The sequence below is a fragment of the Episyrphus balteatus genome, chromosome 1 (assembly GCF_945859705.1).
Source record: "Episyrphus balteatus chromosome 1, idEpiBalt1.1, whole genome shotgun sequence".
Classification (NCBI taxonomy): Eukaryota; Metazoa; Arthropoda; class Insecta; order Diptera; family Syrphidae; genus Episyrphus; species Episyrphus balteatus.
Genome location: NC_079134.1, coordinates 40,950,753 through 40,970,362, shown reverse-complemented (window position 1 = coordinate 40,970,362; position 19,610 = coordinate 40,950,753). Strand labels below are relative to the sequence as shown.

General features: G+C 29.4%; 1 protein-coding gene across 3 annotated transcripts in view; it reads right to left on the bottom strand.

The window, feature by feature from the left end:
* Positions 1-19,610, bottom strand: part of LOC129905092 (fibronectin type-III domain-containing protein 3A) — a 400,083-nt gene that overhangs the window by 162,485 nt on the left and 217,988 nt on the right. Inside the window, exon 1 of one of the 3 annotated variants that reach the window (XM_055980469.1) lies at positions 527-1,611. The exons of the other annotated variants lie outside the window; for them this stretch is intronic. Coding sequence (XP_055836444.1) covers positions 527-1,475 — 949 coding nt within the window. The 5' untranslated portion in view covers positions 1,476-1,611. Of the gene's footprint in view, positions 1-526; positions 1,612-19,610 lie in introns of those variants that run through there. 3 annotated transcript variants of the gene reach the window in all.

The following is a 19,610-nucleotide window of genomic DNA, read 5'->3' as shown; positions in this document are numbered from 1 at the left end:
TGTTGGTAATTAGAGCTTCGAAATAGTCGGACTTAGTTCCTGCTTTTTTTTTTGTCTGAGTCACGAATTCAGAACTGAAGGAAAACTTCATCGAACAATGATTTACCGAATGAATCTAACCTCAATCTGGAAAAAAAAAATTCAAAGAAAACGCACTAAATGTTTTCCTTTTTCCCGTTGATCCTTTTAACTTCGAAGTGTGTGTCCCGCTTTTTATAGTTAACGAACTTTTAAGTCCTTTTAAAAAAAAAGACGCATTCCAAAAAGTCCCTATAACTCTTTTAAGTTTCAATTCCCTGTGGAAAAAAATCGATTGTTGAGGTATGTAGTAGCTGAAAGGTCCTTACTCTGTATATATGAACAATTTTTTTTTCAAACAGGATAAATCCCATCATATGTGCGTTATTGTAAGGATGTGGAAAACATTCATCAAAAAGGAAGAACAAAAAGAATCCCTATTGTAATATTGTAGCACTTAAAATGTAAATTCAAATGGAATTCAATAGAAACCATTTGGCAACCTTACCATATTCTGAAGGCATTGTGCACATCGGCTGATGGTGGGCCGGGCACATGTTGTCATGATGATGTGGGATGTAGTACTCGGCAGTAGGATAAAATTCGCCTGGATACTGAATATAAACTGGCGTTGGGGGTGGCGGCTGCTGCTGCTGTTGCGGAGGTCCTGGATTTTGGGGAGCTGATGCTGTTGTTGCTACAACACCATTCATGCCACCACCACCTCCACCGCCTCCACCGTTAACGTTGCCGTTTACATTGCCATTATTCGGTCCGTGACCGTTTTCGTGGGGTTGCTGTTGTTGCTGTTGTTGTTGTTGCTGCTGTTGGCCACCACCCTGCTGCTGCTGTTGTTGTGGTGGCGGATGATGGTGTTGATGCAGGGGATGATGGTGTGGGGGCGGAGGTGGTGGAGCATGATGAATCTGATGATGGTTCATGGGAACTCCGGCGGCACCGGCCGCGGCCAAATGATGCATTGCAGCAATAACTGCCAATTGTTGCTGTTGATGTTGCTGATGCTGTTGCGGATGATGCAAGGCACAGGGCGGTACTAAGGAAGCGCCCTGGGGCGCTGTTGCCGTCTGTTGAATGAGTGGCGGTGACGCCGGCAAAGATGTTGAACCATCTGGTGAAGACTGTTGGTGATGTCGTGGATAGTGTTGATGTTGCTGTTGTTGTTGTTGCTGCTGTTGTTGCTGTTGTTGTTGTTGCACGCCTACAACCATCCCTACTTGTGTTATAGATTTGTTGCCGCTTTGAAAATTATTATTTTTACTATTTGAATGTTTGTTTTTATGTTTGTTGTTACTGTTGTGGTTTGTGTTGTTGTTATTGGTATTGTTGTTGTTATTATTATTGTTGTTGCTGTTATTATGTGTTACGGCATTATTGCTATTTATGTGGTTATGTTGATGTTGTTCTGATGTCGATACCGCTATATTCATGCGTACCATGCTTTTTTTCAATTATTTCAGAATTGAATTAATGTTTTTTTTTTCTTCTTTTTTTGAGTTACTTTTTTTAACCGATTTAGTGTTTTTTTTTTTGTTGAATGAATATCACTTTGAATCTAGTTTCATTTCTAGTCTTTTTTTATATTTTTTGTTATCTTGAAGGGGGGTTTACGTTGCTTTACGTGGCGAGTAGATTTACGGCAGTTAGAAAATATTTCAATTTTAATTGTTTTTTTTTTTTTAAGAAAAAAATCCTTTATTTTATCTGAAATTTTTAAAATGAGAAAAAAAATATGAATTAATAAAATTGTTTGGGATACTTAATAAATATCCACCTTACTACGATATCTGTTACCTGTATTAAGTTTAACTTACACATCATAAAAAACCATTTAATGTAAAATTTAAAGATTTTAAAATTTTAACTAAAACAATTTTTTCTCCTAAAGTGATTAGAAAATTGCAATTAAAACAAGTCATCGTCGAAGAAATATAAATTGAAAGCAGTATTGTGTTTTTTTTTAAGACCCTAACCAAGAATTAATAAAAAAAAAACAAGCATTTTGAAAGGTTAGTTTTGAATTTTTGCTGAGGAAAATTCATCTTCGAAGGATATTTTTTTTGAATTTTTCTATTAGGACCCGAAGCATGTTTTTTCCTTGAGTTATTAGAAACTTATAATTTAAAAAGGTCATTGTCAGAGAAAAAATGAAAGCAATTTAAACAAGTAATATTAAGGAAATAGTTTAAAAAGTAATGTTTGATTTTTTTTAAATTAGGACCCTGAATAAAAATTCATCTTTAAAGGACACATTTTTGGAATCTCTTTTTGAGTTTTCAAACTAGGACCCAAAGAATGTATTTTTTTTTGGCATCGTCAGAGAAAACTAAATTGAAAGCTATTTTGTGTTTTTTTTTATTAAGACCTTAAAAAAGTAGCAAGAAATGTTTAATTTTGTTGCTAAGAACCCTGAACAAAATTTCATTTTCAAAGGACACATTCTTGCAAGCTCTTTTTTAATTTTTATATTAGGACCCTGAGAAATTGTATATTTACAGAGTTTTGAAAATAAGATTCCAAAAGGTTAAAAGTGCTGTCAATTTAAGACAATTGGAAAAAAAAATATTTCATGAATTTTAACTGATTGTGGACAAATTATATTTAACGGAGAAATTGAATAGGTATAATAAGATTGATACCCCAATCAAAAAATATAAACAGACAAGAGATCTCAAAGTATATTTCTAAAATTCCTGTACAAAAAATTATCAAAAATATTTCTAAAATTTGAGATTATTTCGTTTGGGGTCTTAAAAATAAATATTTTAAGTACCGTTTAGAAATGACAGTAAAAAAGATCATCTTTAAACGACAAAACAATTAACGTGGGTTAAAAATCAAAAATCTATAAATTTTCTATTTGGACCCCAACAAACAATATTTTTGAAAATGAATAAAATATAGAATGTTTCTCAAAATAGATAACAAAATTTGAATCTTTTTGAGAGCGGAAATTGTTAGAAAAATATCAAGACAGTATTTTATGTTTGGAATTTTTGTCCAAGTGTCCTGACCAAAAAAAATAGTTTTGTTTGGATTTTTTTATTAGGACCCTGCCCAAAAGTAATCCATTGTTTGTTTGGAAACTGACTCAAAATGCTGCCCTAAGAATTTTTTCTATCAGGTTTACAATAATCCTGAGAGAAAAAATTCCGCTAACAGTCATTTTCAAGAATTGTATCGAAAGGACCCTAATTATTTTTTAATTGATATAAAACCTCATTTTTATCTTTCAACGAAAGGTTTATAATTCAATCAAATGAAAAAAAAAACGAGTACCAGTACCAATTTTGAAAAGTTAAACAAAATCTATAACCAAGAAAATCTCAAGCGCTCAAAAATAAAGAAAAATTAATAATCGCGAGGACCCACAAGCCTTAAGGTAGAAAATTGAAGTGTAAAAAAAAAAATAAAGTACAGAAGATATTAACAAATACTGATTTGCATGAAAAATAAATGGCGCCCAATGCCACGTTTTTTCAATATTTTGCTAATGGTTTTGAACTAAAATAGTAAAAGGGCTTAAATACCTTAACATATATGAGCCTTTGCATGAAATATTAAATTTCTGCTTTAAAGAGGACTGAACAAAATTTTCTAGCAATGTTTTTTCAATATTGTTACAATCTCCAAAAACTTTTATACACTTCCTTAAGAAACAACCCAAAAAAACAAGAAAACCAAATAAAACAAAAAACTAATCTCTTATCTCTAAGACTATCATTCCCGAAAGGCATATAAACTATAAACAAGAAACAACAACAAAAAAAAATCAATGAACTTCTTTCAACTCAATCCCCCTAAAAACATGACAAACTCCTCCTTTGATATAAATCAGAAAGAACAAAAAAAAAAAAATATATATACACAAAATTAATACCACTCCTTTTCTCATTTCTCACCCTGTTGTCTGGAAATGGCCGTAGCCATTAGTGATTTATGTTGATGGCCTTTTCGTTAATAATCAATTTTTTGATGACCTTTTATCTCTCAATTTTTCAGTATACAAATGTCTTCTTTCAAGTCATAATTACCATCTTCAAAAAGAGATTAGTTTTCAAAAAAATAAAATACAAACAACATTCAATTTCAAAAACTCAAAGCATCTCAGAAAAAATAAAACACTTCTTTGTCACGTTGTCTTTTCATATCGATTTGTATATGTCGTCTCTGTAGATAGTTATTTTTGTCCCCAATTTCTTCTTCCCTAAAGTTGAAATTCAGACCCTTTAACATAATAATTGATAACGAAATATTAATAATCTCAACTCGGGGGATAACATTGAGTGTCGTTTGGCACAATTACTTTTGGCTTACGCTATTGAAATTGACCTACAATGCTGACAATGTATGGAATGGACACAAACAAAAAATATTGTGAGACAAAACGGATGCAAGAGTGACAGAATTGACCCTTGTGAGCTGTAATTTATCAACAAAAAAAAACAACAACTCTCATCTCATCGTGATGTTACATCATATTTCTTAATTAAGTATTGGTTTTTTCTTTAAACACGCACTCACGCACGCTTCTTTTCTCTATAAGAATATTCTACATAGTTTGTAATATTTAGCATCGACATCCGCTATTTAATAGTGTTGCCATATGTACATTTTGTACAAATTCTTCATTTTTTTTTAATTCTTGAAAAGTGTTTGATTTTCTTGACTTTCTTTTACTTCTCAGATATAGAATAAAATAAAATAATTCGTTCTCATAAACAAAGTTAGTTTTACTATAGGGTTGCAACAAAATTCTCATTTTTCAGCTGAAAGAATAGTAGGGTTTAAAAGCAACTGGCTATGGAAAATATGACTCATAAAAGAGTAGTGGCCCAAGATGACTGCTTTGTGGCACAACTTTTTAGCAACGAATATGCCTTATATGAAATTTTCAAATTTAACTACTTATTTAAAATCTGCCAATCAATATTTTTGGTGAAAGGGTGTTTTTAGATGGGTTGAGTTATGTGTGAAAATCGTATCATAATTTTGTTAATTTTTTAAACTCAGTGAAAGAGTTTTCTTTGTTATAAGAACTAAGAACTAAGAACCTGCAGAATCTACAAAATTATCTTGATTGATAATCTACAAAAACTGGGACAAAAATTTCACCCCAATGCAAATTGGTACAAATGTTTCATTTATAACAGAAACTTAGAATCTAAGCAGTCTACACAAATAAATCAGGTGCATGGTTTTTTTTTTTTTGGGAAATATTTCCGCGATAAGTCCGATAAAATCAAGGGTATAAAAGTTACCCTTACGAAATTTATACATTTTTTACTTGCTGCTACTAGGGCGATTGTCTTCAAACTTCGTAGTTAACAGTCTTGGGCGATTCCCTAAAGGGGAAATTAAAATTTTTTTTAAGGACCAAAACTCACGGTAGGTACCTGTCAAAAAACGGAATTAGAAAAGCTAATTTTTTCGAAAATGGCTCTAAAAATTTTGATTAAAATTTTTATGGTTAGTATAATCTACATATAAGAGTCAACTTTTGAAATTAAAAAAAAATATTTCTTGTACTGTTAGTAACGGTACCGGAACAGTTTTTTTTGGTTTCTAAATATCTCGTACAAGACTAACCCGATTTCAAAGAAAATTTTTACACAAAAGCGTTTGAGGTAGGTAACATTAAAATTTTAGAAATTTTCAAAAAACACATTTTTGGATTTTTTAAAAATATTTCAAAATTTTTTGTTTTTGAAAAATCAATTTTTTTTTAAAAGGGTTTGTGAAAAATTTTGAAATTTCGTTTTTATGTGTAAATTAATTATTTCTTCAAAATGACATACCAACTTTTTTTTTGAAAAATGTTAGAAAATTTTTATACAAGAAATAAAATGGCATACTTGTTTTTTTTTTTTTTTGTAAAAAATCATTTAAAACGGTGTTTAATTACTTGTAAAAATAGTTTTTATTTTTTATATTTTTTTTTTTAATTTCTAGAAAATATCGAATTTTAAATTTTCCCTAATTTTCTTGAATAAAAAGATTTAATCCCAGTCGTTTTAATCCATGTGAAAGCGTGTTTTTTTTTTTAGGTGTAGAAAAAATGTGTGAACATTGAAAGATAAGATAAGAAATAAAAATTTATAAGAATATCATGGTTAAAAGGGTGTTTTTTTCGAGTGAAAACAAAATCGATGATACACCCTAATGAAATTTTGTAAGTCTTCAGAATAAAGAGTTTTCATAAAAAATAGGTGAAAGGGTGTTTTCGAAGAGACAGTAAAAGCTGTAATTGATTTCAAAAAGCCAATATAGCGTCTAAGAATTTAAGTATAAACGTTCAATTTGTTATCAAAATAAAAAATAAATGAATTCACAAATTAAAACAAACATTTTTATTTAAGGAATTAAGAGACAAAACAAAGAAAATCTACTTGACAGATCTTAAAAAAAATCAAAATACTTTTTATTTCAGTACTATTCAGTTACCACTTTATGGCAACTCTGTCCCAATCACTGTGTGGATTTTCTTATCAAACGCAACAACATGTTCAATAAATACTCTGAGACGACTGACGACTCCGACGATTTGCTGATAAACAAATCCCGGAGGTGCGTAATGTTTCTTTGCTCTTATCATTGAACAAACACAACTGTTCTTCCTGTGCTGGTTTAATTTTAGTTGTTTTCTTTTTTTTTTCTGTTTCTGCAAAACCAAAAAAAGATACAAAATATTTCTAAATATAAAAATACACTTCTTGAAGTTCAATTCAAGATGTTTTGTAAAAATTTTTCGAGGATAAAATAATGATCTGACAGCTGCACAATCCATGACAAAAAAAAATGTATATATTTATAATTTCAGATGCTCGCAATGAAACGTTGTTGTGTTCTAAATTTGATTTATCTGCATTCGATGTGTGTGTGTGTGTATTTGTGTTGATAGACTAGTTAAGTTGTATGTATGTCATTGGATTATAGAAATGCAACTGCAAGTGACAGTCGATGACGATGGAAGAAGATTGCGGTCATACGACAGCGACAACGACGACGTCCGACGCACTGTCGGCGGCGGTAACGGGAACAACAACAATGTCGTGGGGTGCAGTGTACTAAATTGATGAAACGCGCTCTCGCGTATTTTTAATTCATAAATCGGATGTGGTAATTATGAATGAATTTAATTTTATATAGTTTTTTTTTCCAATTTTTTTTTTTTTTGCTAACTAGTTGTATTAGTTGGTTTAATTCTATTGGGGGATTTAGTATTCAAGGGGCCCTGGAGAAGAAAAAAAAGAAGATCTTCCATGTTTCTTATTGAATTTTCATATTTTCAATACCCGATGAACAAAAATTATTGAAACTAATAAAAATGGCGCCCAACGTCGGAATTAATTTTCAAATAATACTTTCCTTGAATACAAAGAGAACTTTGCTTGGGTAATAAGGAAATAGAAAATGAATTAAAAAGTCGTTTATATCATAAACATGGAGTTAGCAACTCACAAACCACCGATCAGTAAGCGACTTGTACGGTAATTGTCGTTAATTTATCGAAAATCGATTATTGTGAATTTATGGTGAAATTTTGACTTTTTATTATAACTATTCATGAAGATTGGAATGCAATAAGGGAAAAATTTACAAATTTATAGATGATTTCTGAACTACGGACAAAAACTAACAGTAAACTTGAAATCGTCGTAAAAAGCGACAAATTAACGGCAATTTAAGAAATTCAAAATTTATACATATATAAAGTTCAAAACACTTTGTTCTTATTTAAATTGAACAAAATACCAGACAAAATAGGATGAATAGAAGCTAAGAATGATAAGCGACAGAAAAGCGAAAAATAATCTACATTTGTCGCTTTTTTTGTTACTATGATAACTAATGGAAATGACAACATTGTTAAAAGCGATAAGCGCCAAATAAGCGACATTATGAAGAAAACTCATAGTTTTGCATATAATGGCCAAGCGACGATGAGTTTAAAATCGTCAAGAGCAAAAGCGACTTTTTTAACGACAAATTATGACAAAAACTATAATTTTTATATGAATAATACTTAAAGCCCTATTGAACTAATATAGAGTTGAAAAGGATTATAGAAAAAAAAAAAAACAGTCAAGGACAAAATTTAAAAAGCTAAAACTAAATAAGCGGCAATATTAAACCTCGTAGATAAAATAAAGAATACCACATTGTAAGCGACAAATTAACAGCAAATTATGGAGCAATCAGACAGAGGGATATCTAAAGCACTAATTTAACTACTTTGAAGTGGTTGAAGCCATAAAACAACTGCAGATTTAATTGAAATTGTTACAATTTATAAGCGACAAATTAGCGACAAATTATTAAGCAAGGCTAAATGTTTTAAATGAATGCTTACACTTTAAACTACGCATAGTAAAAACGAAACGAAATTCGTAAAAAATCTTTAGCAGCAAATTATCTATATAATCGTTAATTTTTTGCTATGACTGAAGTTAACATTTTCAGCAATTATAAGTGAAAAATCGACGAGCTTTTCTTCTATCAATCATGTTATTGAAAATATTAAAAACTGTCAGGTATAATTAGCGACAAAGAAGCGACAAATTATCAATTTAGTTATTTAATCATTTACTAAAAGCTGTTTTCTAGCTTAAAGTATTGAACATTATTCATAGACAAAAATATGAGTTCTAGCTACTTTCTAATCCAATATCCGCAAAAAGAAAGAAATTATTTAAATGCCGCTAAAAATGAAATAGAAAAAACGTAAAAAAAAAAAAACTCATAAAATAGTTTATTCATCCTGAAGCCACTGCAATTTACGGCCCTTTTCTACTAAAACATGCCAATCCACCACTGCTTATTTGTTCAAATTGAAAAATGAGCTGGCATCTGAGTAAATGTTGATCTTATTCTTGAGTGTAGGTTAATATTATTCTAGATTTATTTTTTTTTATTGATACAAGATTTACTGGAATTTGCTAGATTTTTTTTTTATTTTTGTATTCGTTGGAATACAAATATTTACAAAACATTCTTTAGTGGGCTTTCACATTATGAAATTTGCACATCAATTTAGATAAGAGCAAAAAAAATTGGACTTTGGAAATTAAACTTGGGTTTTTTTTCGGGGCAAGACAGCAGCGATTTTAATAAAAATTGAGGTCAGAAAATGATCGATAATATTATTTTTAGATTTTATTTGTTCTTATAGAATTCTAGTAGACGGTATTTTCGAACTTATAAGTGATGGAATTTTGATAATTTTGAACTAAATCAATTGCGCATCTAATACATATTTTGCAACCGTAAAAACCCAATTTTATGGGATTTTCAAAATTAAAAAAAAAAATATTTTCCCTGGAGTGAATTAATTTTAAGACTTAAATTACTGACTCAGAAAGAATTGTAATATACCAGTAATTAAGTATTAAGTTGGAAGATATCGTTCAGAATCTATTTCAAAACCTGTTAGAATGTACAATTCCAATTTAGTATATCTCACTTGACACCATCATTTTAGTTTGCAATGCAAGTCTTGACAACCCACTATAATCTATTATAACACTTCTACATTATTTCAATGCAAGTCACACAGAGACTTTGTGTTGTGGAAGCTAGTTAAGAAATAATTACCAACCTCTCTCATTTTCATAAGTGCGAAAAAATAATAAAAATTAAAAAAAAAAAAAAAACATTGTAAACTGTAATTATGTGCAGTTTGTGTGAATTGTGTGGGAAGGTGTGTACATTTTTAAAATGAGCGTTACCAATAACTTGTCAAAGTAATGAAAGTTGCAATCAATCAAAATGACATTTTTTCTGCGCTGTTTGTAGATTTAACAAAAATTAATGTTGACATGTAAACAGTAAAATTGTTGCAATAAAATATGTGACAGGTCAGAAGAGTAGTGTAACATGCAATGAACTACTCAACAGTACAGTAATAATTAGTTAAAAGAAAATATTTACAAAAGATAAAATAAATAAAGAATATATGACTTTAGGGTGGTAAATATTGACAGTAGAGGTTTTTTTAGTTTTAACGCAAATTCGCAGAATAATAATCATTAATCATCAAACAAATTTTTAAATGATAAACAATAATTATATTATTTTACAAGTTTTGTTCAGAGAAAAAATAGTGGAAATTTTGAACTGCGATAGAAAGTATAGCTATCTTCTTGAAAGATCTTCAATGATATTTATGGAAATTAATCTAGATATCAAATTTAGTTTTATCATTGAATATGTTTAATAATTTAATATCGTAGGAAAGCCGTGAAAAGAAAATGCTCATAAATGGCGCCCAATGTGAAGCCAGCAAACCAATTACAAATATTAATTAATTTGTATTTTATTTTTAGTTTTATCATGGAAAGTCGTCATAAATTGAATGGTTCATGGCCGTTCCAGGTCAAAGAAAAATAAATAAATTTTGACCAAAGGAACCAAATTTCGACTTGCGTTGTTAATGCTCGAAACTTAAGTTTACAAATGGGGACTAAATTCTTGGTATCCGAATTTTCGGGTGAGTTCCCCGTAATATGTCAGTTTATATGAAGTCTTAGCTTAAATTTTCAGTTTGGAAAGTTTGAATATTCAAATAAAAAAGTGGCGCCCAACGTTTGAAAAAGTGAACGATACTCTGGCTCCCAACGTGAAACTAAAAAGCAAATGAATTTATTTTTTTTTATGCTCGATGAAAAAATTTCTTCGCTGACTAGATTTTGGATCAATTTGAAGCAGAGCCCAAAGATCTATTGGGCGTCTCGAAGAACTGTTTTGAACATTTGCACTGTTTAGACCATAAAAAGTATATCCCTATGTTCAATCGGAATCAACTACAGAGCCCAGGTCAACCAAGTGATACTATATATTCAGAGAAAGTTACGGTTTCGTTGGTAGCCTACATATCGCACCTCCGGTGGTACAACGACGTAAGTGCAAAAATGTTGATTCTTCAGAAAACTCGATTAAACATTTTGAAAACGTTTGAAAACAATGTAACGGTCCAAAGGAATTTCTGCCCCCTGGATACAAATAGAACATTTTCAATTGGGTCTTTGTTTCATCGGAAGGAAATACCTTTTCTTGAAACTATGGCATACTTAACTCAGAAAATTCAAAATTTGCACTTACGTCGTTGTTCCACCGGGGGTGCGATATTTTATCAGTATTTTACAAAGACCTTTTTCAGAGAGTCCAACTCCCAAGCATATTTAATGTTAGTATTTTCTGTTTATGCAGCTTCGAAGGACCAGAGCAACATCTATGTATGCCTCCGAAGATCGAATTCTTTATCAAATCGGATAAACGAATTAAGTTGTTTTAAAATAAGTGGCGCCCAACGTGAAACTAAATACAACACTATTTTTATTATTTCTTGGCCATAATAAGCTGATAAAGAACCAAGACGTGTTATTTCTTAACAATATCTGTATGTGTGTTGTTGAATTTCTAACAAAAAAGGTGTTAGAAGTTGGTTTCTAGATCAGACATTCATTCAATCAGTCCGTACACTGACCATGACGTCATTGATTTGTGTCAATTACCACTAGCATCTGATTTTTAACAGTCTAGCACACACATTTTTGTAATTGATCAGCATAAACTAATAAAATAACCTTCACTTAAAATGGCGCCCAACGTAGAACATCAAATTGCTACCGTCACACAGTGTGCAATTTTCGCAATCTAGCTGTACTTTAATGAAAAATATATGTCTCCCATATACAACAAAATTGGTATCATATGAAAGGTAAAACCTCAGGCAATAGAATGGCAAAAAAAAACAACAAGAAAATAATCAAATTTACCGTTCCACAGAATCACAAACATTAGCTTGGTTCAAGAGAAAAAAAACTTAAAGCTCATTGCTTTTCTTGTGTCACTTTGATAACAGCGTGGTTAAGTAAAATAATAGTTGTTTAAATTTAATTTTTTTTTTTTTATTTTAAGTAACATTTAAGAAATATTTAAGGTAAGTAAATTTTTTTGTGCACTAAAAAATAAAAAAAATAAAAAATCATTTGTGTGAAGACCTAAAGAGTGTCTTTTTTTTTTGTGTTGTTTAACTTTGTAAAGCGTTTTAAAAATGTATCCTCGTGTATCCGTCCTGTTTTTGGGCTTAAAATCTCCGTTGATGTATTCTGTATTAGAATTCACTTACTTTTCTTGCGACTGGTGTGCGAAACCATTAATTTTTTTTTTTTTTGTTCAGGTACATAGGCCAAAAACCAATTTTTTGATCTTTTGAAAAATCGTAAATCACATTTTTACAAATTGAAAATGACTTTTTTAGATTCTTGTTGGCAAAATAAGACAAAAAGATTAAATAAAATTTTTCGATATTTTGCTTCGTTTTCGAAATAGAGACAGTTTAAGAACCAACTCCCAAAATCGTTTGCTCGATGTCGGCTCTTCCCCACCCATTGTGGTACATTTTGTACTCGTATACCACATATTGGACATATAGTTAGATATATAATTTTGAAAATCAATAAAACCCTTGTAGAAATACAATACTTAACAAAATTAAGCTGGTTTGCATCAAAAAAATTAAGTTTACTTGGAATTAGAATTAAGTACCGCTAGATTGGCAAAATTGCACACTGTGCGTCAGAGCTGTAAAAAACTAATTTTTTTCTACAAGTATACAATTTTTAATGTACCCCATAATTTTCTAATTTTAATTCTCTTTAAAGCAAATAGCTATTAAATGAAAAATATTTATTTAAAATTGATATTCCATTTTAATTGCAATTTATTTTTAACTTTATATTTATTTATCCTATTTTTTAAAATAAATATTAAAATATTTTTTATTTATACATTTCACTATCTCACAATATTTAAAGTTCATTTTGTGGGTGTAGTTCAAATTATTATCATTCTGAACTTTTTAACCACAATTATTTATGGCTTCAAAAAAGACTACATATATTTCTGTTAGCCTTATCAACAAAAACAAAAAACAAAAAATTGCATGCAATTTCGATTTGTCACATAAAAATACCACAGGCATTGGTCATTTGAAAAATATAAAAAAATCAAAAAAAAAAAAAAAAAAAATATAAACAATATCACGTTTTTGTGCAACAGTAATTGATTCTAGGAAAAAAAAAATGAAAAAAAAAAAAAACATATTTTATAATAAATTTATTTGTGATTAACAAGAGAAAGCAAGTGTTTTATCACTTTTATTTTATTTTTTTGTTGCAAATTTGCGCAATATAATTCACTAACCTCCTTTTAACACTCTTCTAGACTTCTCTCTCTCAAAAAAAAAAACACAACAAAACAAAATAATAATAACAAAACAATGCGATTATATTTTTATTCTTTCTTTTTTTGTATAATAAAATATAATATATAAAAAAAAAAATATAATGGCGGGCGTATAGAATGGCGGATTATAAGTTGACGTTCGTTACGGCTTCTATACTGGTAGTATTATAAGACATTAATTGATTGCACTCGGTACTTAGTCTTTTTTCATGAATGAAAACGCTAGTGACGTAACAGTTTAAGCCTGCATGTAGTGCAAGCGAATTGAATTGATAAAAGTTAGTTTTTTTTTTATTTTCTTTTTCTTTTCATCAGAACAATATAATATGTTATCGGGAAATGGCGTTGTTTGTGTTTGGTAATTCTTAGAAAAATTGTATTCATCGTCACTGAGATGCAGTTTTGTGTTTAGTTATATCACATTTAATTCTGAACTTGAATTGAGATTAAGGTTTTGCCAGTTTTGAATGAAAAATATAGATAACAATTTTTAAAGGAAAATTATTTGTTATCAATGTCTCTGTTGGGCGCCACTTTTTATTTGCTTCTAATAGAAATTAAGTTTTTACTGCGCTCAAGCACTTAAGAACGAGCAAGACTATATTCTTTTTGGGTCACCGAACATTTTCTCGAACAGTAGAAAAAAGGTTTCCAAAAAAATTTAGACATAACGGAAGCAAACAACAGGAAAAAAATTGATCACCCATGGACGTTATAGGTCCGAGGACCTTAGTAGATGCTAGAATTGAATTTCTCGAACTGAAGAAAATTCATTCGATTCCCACAAAATAATCTTGTTCCTAAGAATTTTTAGAAAAAGAATGGAAAAATTTTGTAAATTTTTTAACTGAAAACATTTCATTCCTCGAGAAAATGGTTAAAAAAAACACTTTTTGTAAAAAGTAAAGAGGACGAACTCTAAGAAAAAGCTTGTGGAATAGGAACCATTTTGATATAAGTTCAAAGTAACCAGGTCTATGCGTTTAGGTGATAAAAATAAGTTTTCTTTTTCTTTCGAATTTTCAAGAAAAAATCAAGGTTAACCCCTTGCCTAAAAAAATACATTTTCAAAAATTCTCTCTTAATCCATCGAATGAGACATCAAAGGAAAGGTCTCTTTTAGCTCTTTTCATAGCTGAAAACCAAAAGTTTCTTGGAGATCTGGTTGCCGAATTATAATTTTTTTTCTGTTTTAAAATAGCTGCGATTACACTGGTCGACAAAAATCAAAATATTTTTTGTGCTTGGGTTTAATTTGCACTTTTTGGGTTCATGGTAAACCAAAACAATAGATAATCACCCTTTCCCCTCCTAAGATTTGCTTTTGTAGTGTTGGAAACAAAAATACAATTTTCATACCCTGTGAGCCTAACTCCAGTTTTATGAGGTATAGTGCAGGAACCGTGCATTGTACAAAAAAAATGTGAAGCTATAAAATGTAGATAATTTAAAGTTCTACATTTTTCCTAAAGCACTTTATTCGACTTAAATCATTAGAAAAAAGTTATGATGAATAAAAGGCTTTTTTGGTCTGAAAACCCCCGTTTTGTTGAGTTAAAACTGTAATATTTTTTTATCTAACTTCAACTTTGGAAACTTTTATACTTTTTTGAAAACTGCAATGCCGGGACATATTTTAAAAATAATAAACCAGAGTCACACTATACAAATACTGTTCGTCTTGTTATTTTGAAATAAAAGCAAGAAATTGAGTTTTTATGAAACTTGGAACTGTTAATTAATTTGAAGAAAAATGGAGTATGAAATAAAAAATATTTTTATTAATTAATTGTTTCTTATTGTTAGGCAATGTTTAAGTGAAAGAATCGTAAAAAAAATAAATTGCACGACTGGGGTCGCACGTACTTGCTCTTATGCTTAAAGTAACTATAATGTTAAAGCTTTTTATTCAAGAAATTTAAAATTCGATATTTTGAAGAAATTTCATAAGTAGTATAAAAAAATTAAATCTGTTTTTATAATTAATAAAACTCCGTTTTAAAATATCTTAAAAAAAAAAACAAATATGCCATTTTATTTCTCGTATAAAAAGGTATTTTTAGAAAAAAAATTTTGAAAATTGTAGGAGCCGTTTTTTAAAAAAATAATTTTTTATATATAAAATTTTTTTAACATTTTTAAAAAAAAAAGTTGGTATGCCATTTTGAAGAAATAATTAATTTACACATAAAAACTAAATTTCAAAATTTTTCATTGATCCGTTTTCAAAAAATTGATTTTTCAAAAAAAAATTTTGAAATATTTTTTAAAAAACCAAAAATGCGTTTTTTGAAAATTTTCTAAAATTTTAATATTATCTTTACTTACACACTTTTGTATAAAAATTTTCATTTAAATCGGGTTAATTTTGTACGAGATATTCAGAAACGAAAAAAACCGTTCTATGACAGGTACCGTTAATAACGGTACAAAAAATATTTTTTTTATTTAAAAAGTTGGCCCTTATGTGTAGTATTACACACAAAAATTTTGATCAAAATCGTTAGAGCCGTTTTTGAAAAAAATTAACTTTTCTATTTCCGTTATATGGCAGGTACCGTTAGTTTTGGTCATAAAAAAAAAATTTCAATTTCCCCTCTAGGGAATCACTAAAAACTGCTAACTACCAAGTTTGAAGAAAATCACTTCACTCGTTTAGGCTGCAGCTCCAGATAGAGACAGACACACAGACAGACAGACAGACAGACAGACAGACAGACAGACAGACAGACAGACAGAATTGCCGGACCCACTTTTTTGGCATTCTCCATCATCGTAATGTCATGTAAAATTGTTATCTCGAGTTCGATTTTTTTTACGAATCCTAAACTTGCCCTATAGTACCTATATCGCAAGTAAAAATCAATTATGGGCAGAGGAACCAAAATACTGTTGCAAAGTAGGGATTTTTCGAAATTCACAAGAACTGCATATTTAATCGAAAACCTCAAGGATTTGCGATGAACAAGTAACCAATTTCTGAAAGATCTAAAGTTGGCCTATCAGCACATTTCCTTTGGTCCATTACTTTTTAGACACCCTGCATATGCAACAAAATAATAAAAATATAATAATTATATAAATTAATTTAATTTTTCAATAAATAAAGAATTTCAATATAAACTAGTTTGGCTACTGTTTGGATACAGTTATTTTTGTAAGCAATTATTTTTGTATAATAAAAATACCATCGGAGTGAATTACTTTTACCATAAATATTGAAAATAGAAGGTATCATATAATGCCTCAAGCTCCCATTAGACAAAAATTCGAATTAAACGAAAATTTCGATTTAATTTTTCTTTTTTCTTCTTAAATTTCCTGATTTTTTTTTATTTTTTCTGAATATGAATATGAAAACAGCATTAAAATGAAGAAAACAAAACAAAAATCAGCCAAATCGGTTAAGACGTTCTCGAGGTTTTGCTAAAATTACGCACGACAATTTTTGTAAAAGACAGATTTACTTGAATACTGGAAATTGCTCTGCTGACTTCAAAAGCAAATTAAAAAAAAAAAAAATGTTTTCCAGATGAGAATCAATATATCTATCATAATTTCATAGTCACAACCAAAGCACAAATTTCGTGTTGACCTGTGTTATTGGTTTTTATCGCTTCATTGTTAAATCATCCTGAGAAGACTAAATTTACCAAACACAAGTTTTATTTCACATTAAATTAACCTTTTTGCTAGTAGAATTTACCATTTTGCAAACCAAATTCACCCTTTTGCAAATCAAATTCACCTTTTGTTGGTGATTGGATGAATGGAACTTTCTTGATTGTCTTTTTGAAATAGTCAACTCTCCAAAACTTGCCAAAGCGCAGTTGAACAGATTTATTTCCTAAATTTTTTTTTTCTTTTTCTAAAAAAAATGCTCAACCATTGACACTTGCTTTGGATATATTTTGAATAAAATCCAACAAAATCACGTCATTGCCAATAAATAAAAAAAAAATTTACTCTGCCCAGACAGCTAACAATCGTAAATTCATTAAATTAATAGAATGTCAGCTACGAAAATGACTCATCAATCAATAAAAACCCAGACCATAATAAAAATATACATACATTACTATGAAGTGTCAAAAGAAAAGAAAAAAAAAAAAAGTTGAAAAAAAAGTACAAACTTTTTGTCTGCTCAGACAAAAATTCTATTTAATGGCATCGTGTCGGTTGGTCGGTCGGTTTGTTTTTTTTTTTTTTTTTTTTTTGTATATGAATCGGGAAAAGGGGACTTATTTTTTTTTTTTTGTTAAATTTACATTAAACAAAATTAGTTCCCCATCGTCACACCCATTTGTATCTTATTTTTTTTTTATTTTTTTCTATCTTCTATGTATATTAAGCAATTTGAAAAAAAAGGAAGACAAAAAAAAATTAGCACAAAACTCTAATGTGTTTTTTTTTTCTTTATTATTTGTTGTTGTTTTGTATTCTTCTTTAAGTCTGAATGTTCACTTGAATAAAAATCAGCACTTCAAAGTCTTCTTTTTATATATCTGGCAACAATGTATGTGTTGTCTGACTGACTGACAATATAGCCTCAAGTTTTTTTTTGTTGCAATAAAATAAGCGCAAAACAAGCAAAAAAAAAGAAAGGGGTAAACAAAGAAAAACGAGTACAAAAATGATGAGGGGGACGGAGGAGGTGGATAACTATAGTCTATAACTTATACCAACTCAACATACAGGTATAAATTGCAATATATTCATACCTACACAGCTACACACACATAAATAAAATGAATGTAAGTATTATGTCTGTCAGTTTGACACGTAAAAGTGATAAACAACTCGTTTGGATGACAGTTCTTCCAACTCCTACAAAAGCGAGCCAAGGTAAGGAAACGAACTACAAATTACTTCCATCATCAAATCCAAACCAACCAACATGGTGCCGGTGACGTGTGACAAATTAAACATTTGCGTTGCCACAACGCACACACTACATACGTAAAGCCGTAAAACGTAATCGAATTCCTATATGTGAAGCACTAAAAAACAACAAAAAACACAGCAAAAAAACAATAATGATGGTGGTTGAGAGTTTTGAGTTGAGTGTGTTGAAGAGTCCTTTGAAAACTCGTCCTCCTCCTGTGCACCTACTCTACCTTTACGTATATATTTTTTTCAATTTATTGTTTTTTTTTATTTTAATTTAATATTTTGGACTCACAGATGGCCTGCAAACTGAACGAAACTTGTTCTCACCAGGATAACTTTTAATTAAAACAAAACAACACAAAAAAAAAAGTTTACAAACCTCTAGTCAAAAGGATACAAAAAACAAAAACACAAAAAAAAAACGGACTCACTATATACTTTTTGACTTGCCAAGTTGTGTAGTGCTTATGGAAATTGAGTTTTCGACAGATTTTCTGTTTTGAAACTTTCTGGCTGGTGCAAAAGTGGTTTTGGGTTTCGTGATGAAAAGTTTGTCTGACAATTTTTTTTTTTTTTTTTTTTCGAAAAATATATATGCACCTAGAGTCTGTCACCTTAATGAGAATTTTCACAGATATGAACCTGCCGATCCATTTTGTTAACCTTTTCAGTCTCGTTGATGAATGTTAAACTTAAATTGTACAGTACAGAAGATAAATGGTTCCAATCAAAAGGGAATTTTAGTTTCTTTAGTAATAACCACGTTTTTTGACAGGTTTCAGATTTTTCTTCCTATAACCATCGACAGGAGTTTATTATCATTATTTTTGTAATCTTCTATATAAGCTTTGTATAGTGACAGATATAAGAACATAGCTCTTTAACTCGGCTATGGACTTTTGTTCCACTTCAAAAGAAATTAGTGTACAAAAATAATGTGTGGAGTAATATCCGTCCTGAAACATTTATTTTTTTAAAGAATGGAATACCCTAAAAAAAAAAAAGAGGTTGTCTGTAAAGCCGTTTTACGTTTATTTATTTCAAACAATCATAATAATTTACAAGAAAAAGCTAAAAAAAATTACCTTTTTTCTTTTCTCATTAATCATTATATTAATTTTTTTATTTTAAAAGCTTACAAAAAAAAAAATTATACCATTAAAAAGCCAAATATTTCTTCTAAATAATAAAACCATTTTTAAATTTTTACAATGCGCAAAAAGTATTAAAATAATTTATTAAAAACAATCATTTCTTATGAAAAAAGTGAAAAAATCATTTCCATCACCCAAAAATTCATTTTTTTTTAAAAGCTTTTTGCTTCAGCTCAAAATATACACTTAAGAGCAAAAAAACGGAATCAAAAAAGATAATTTTTATTTAAAACAAAAATTGCAATGGATAAAATAATGTTTCTTCAAGTTTTATGGTCTCAT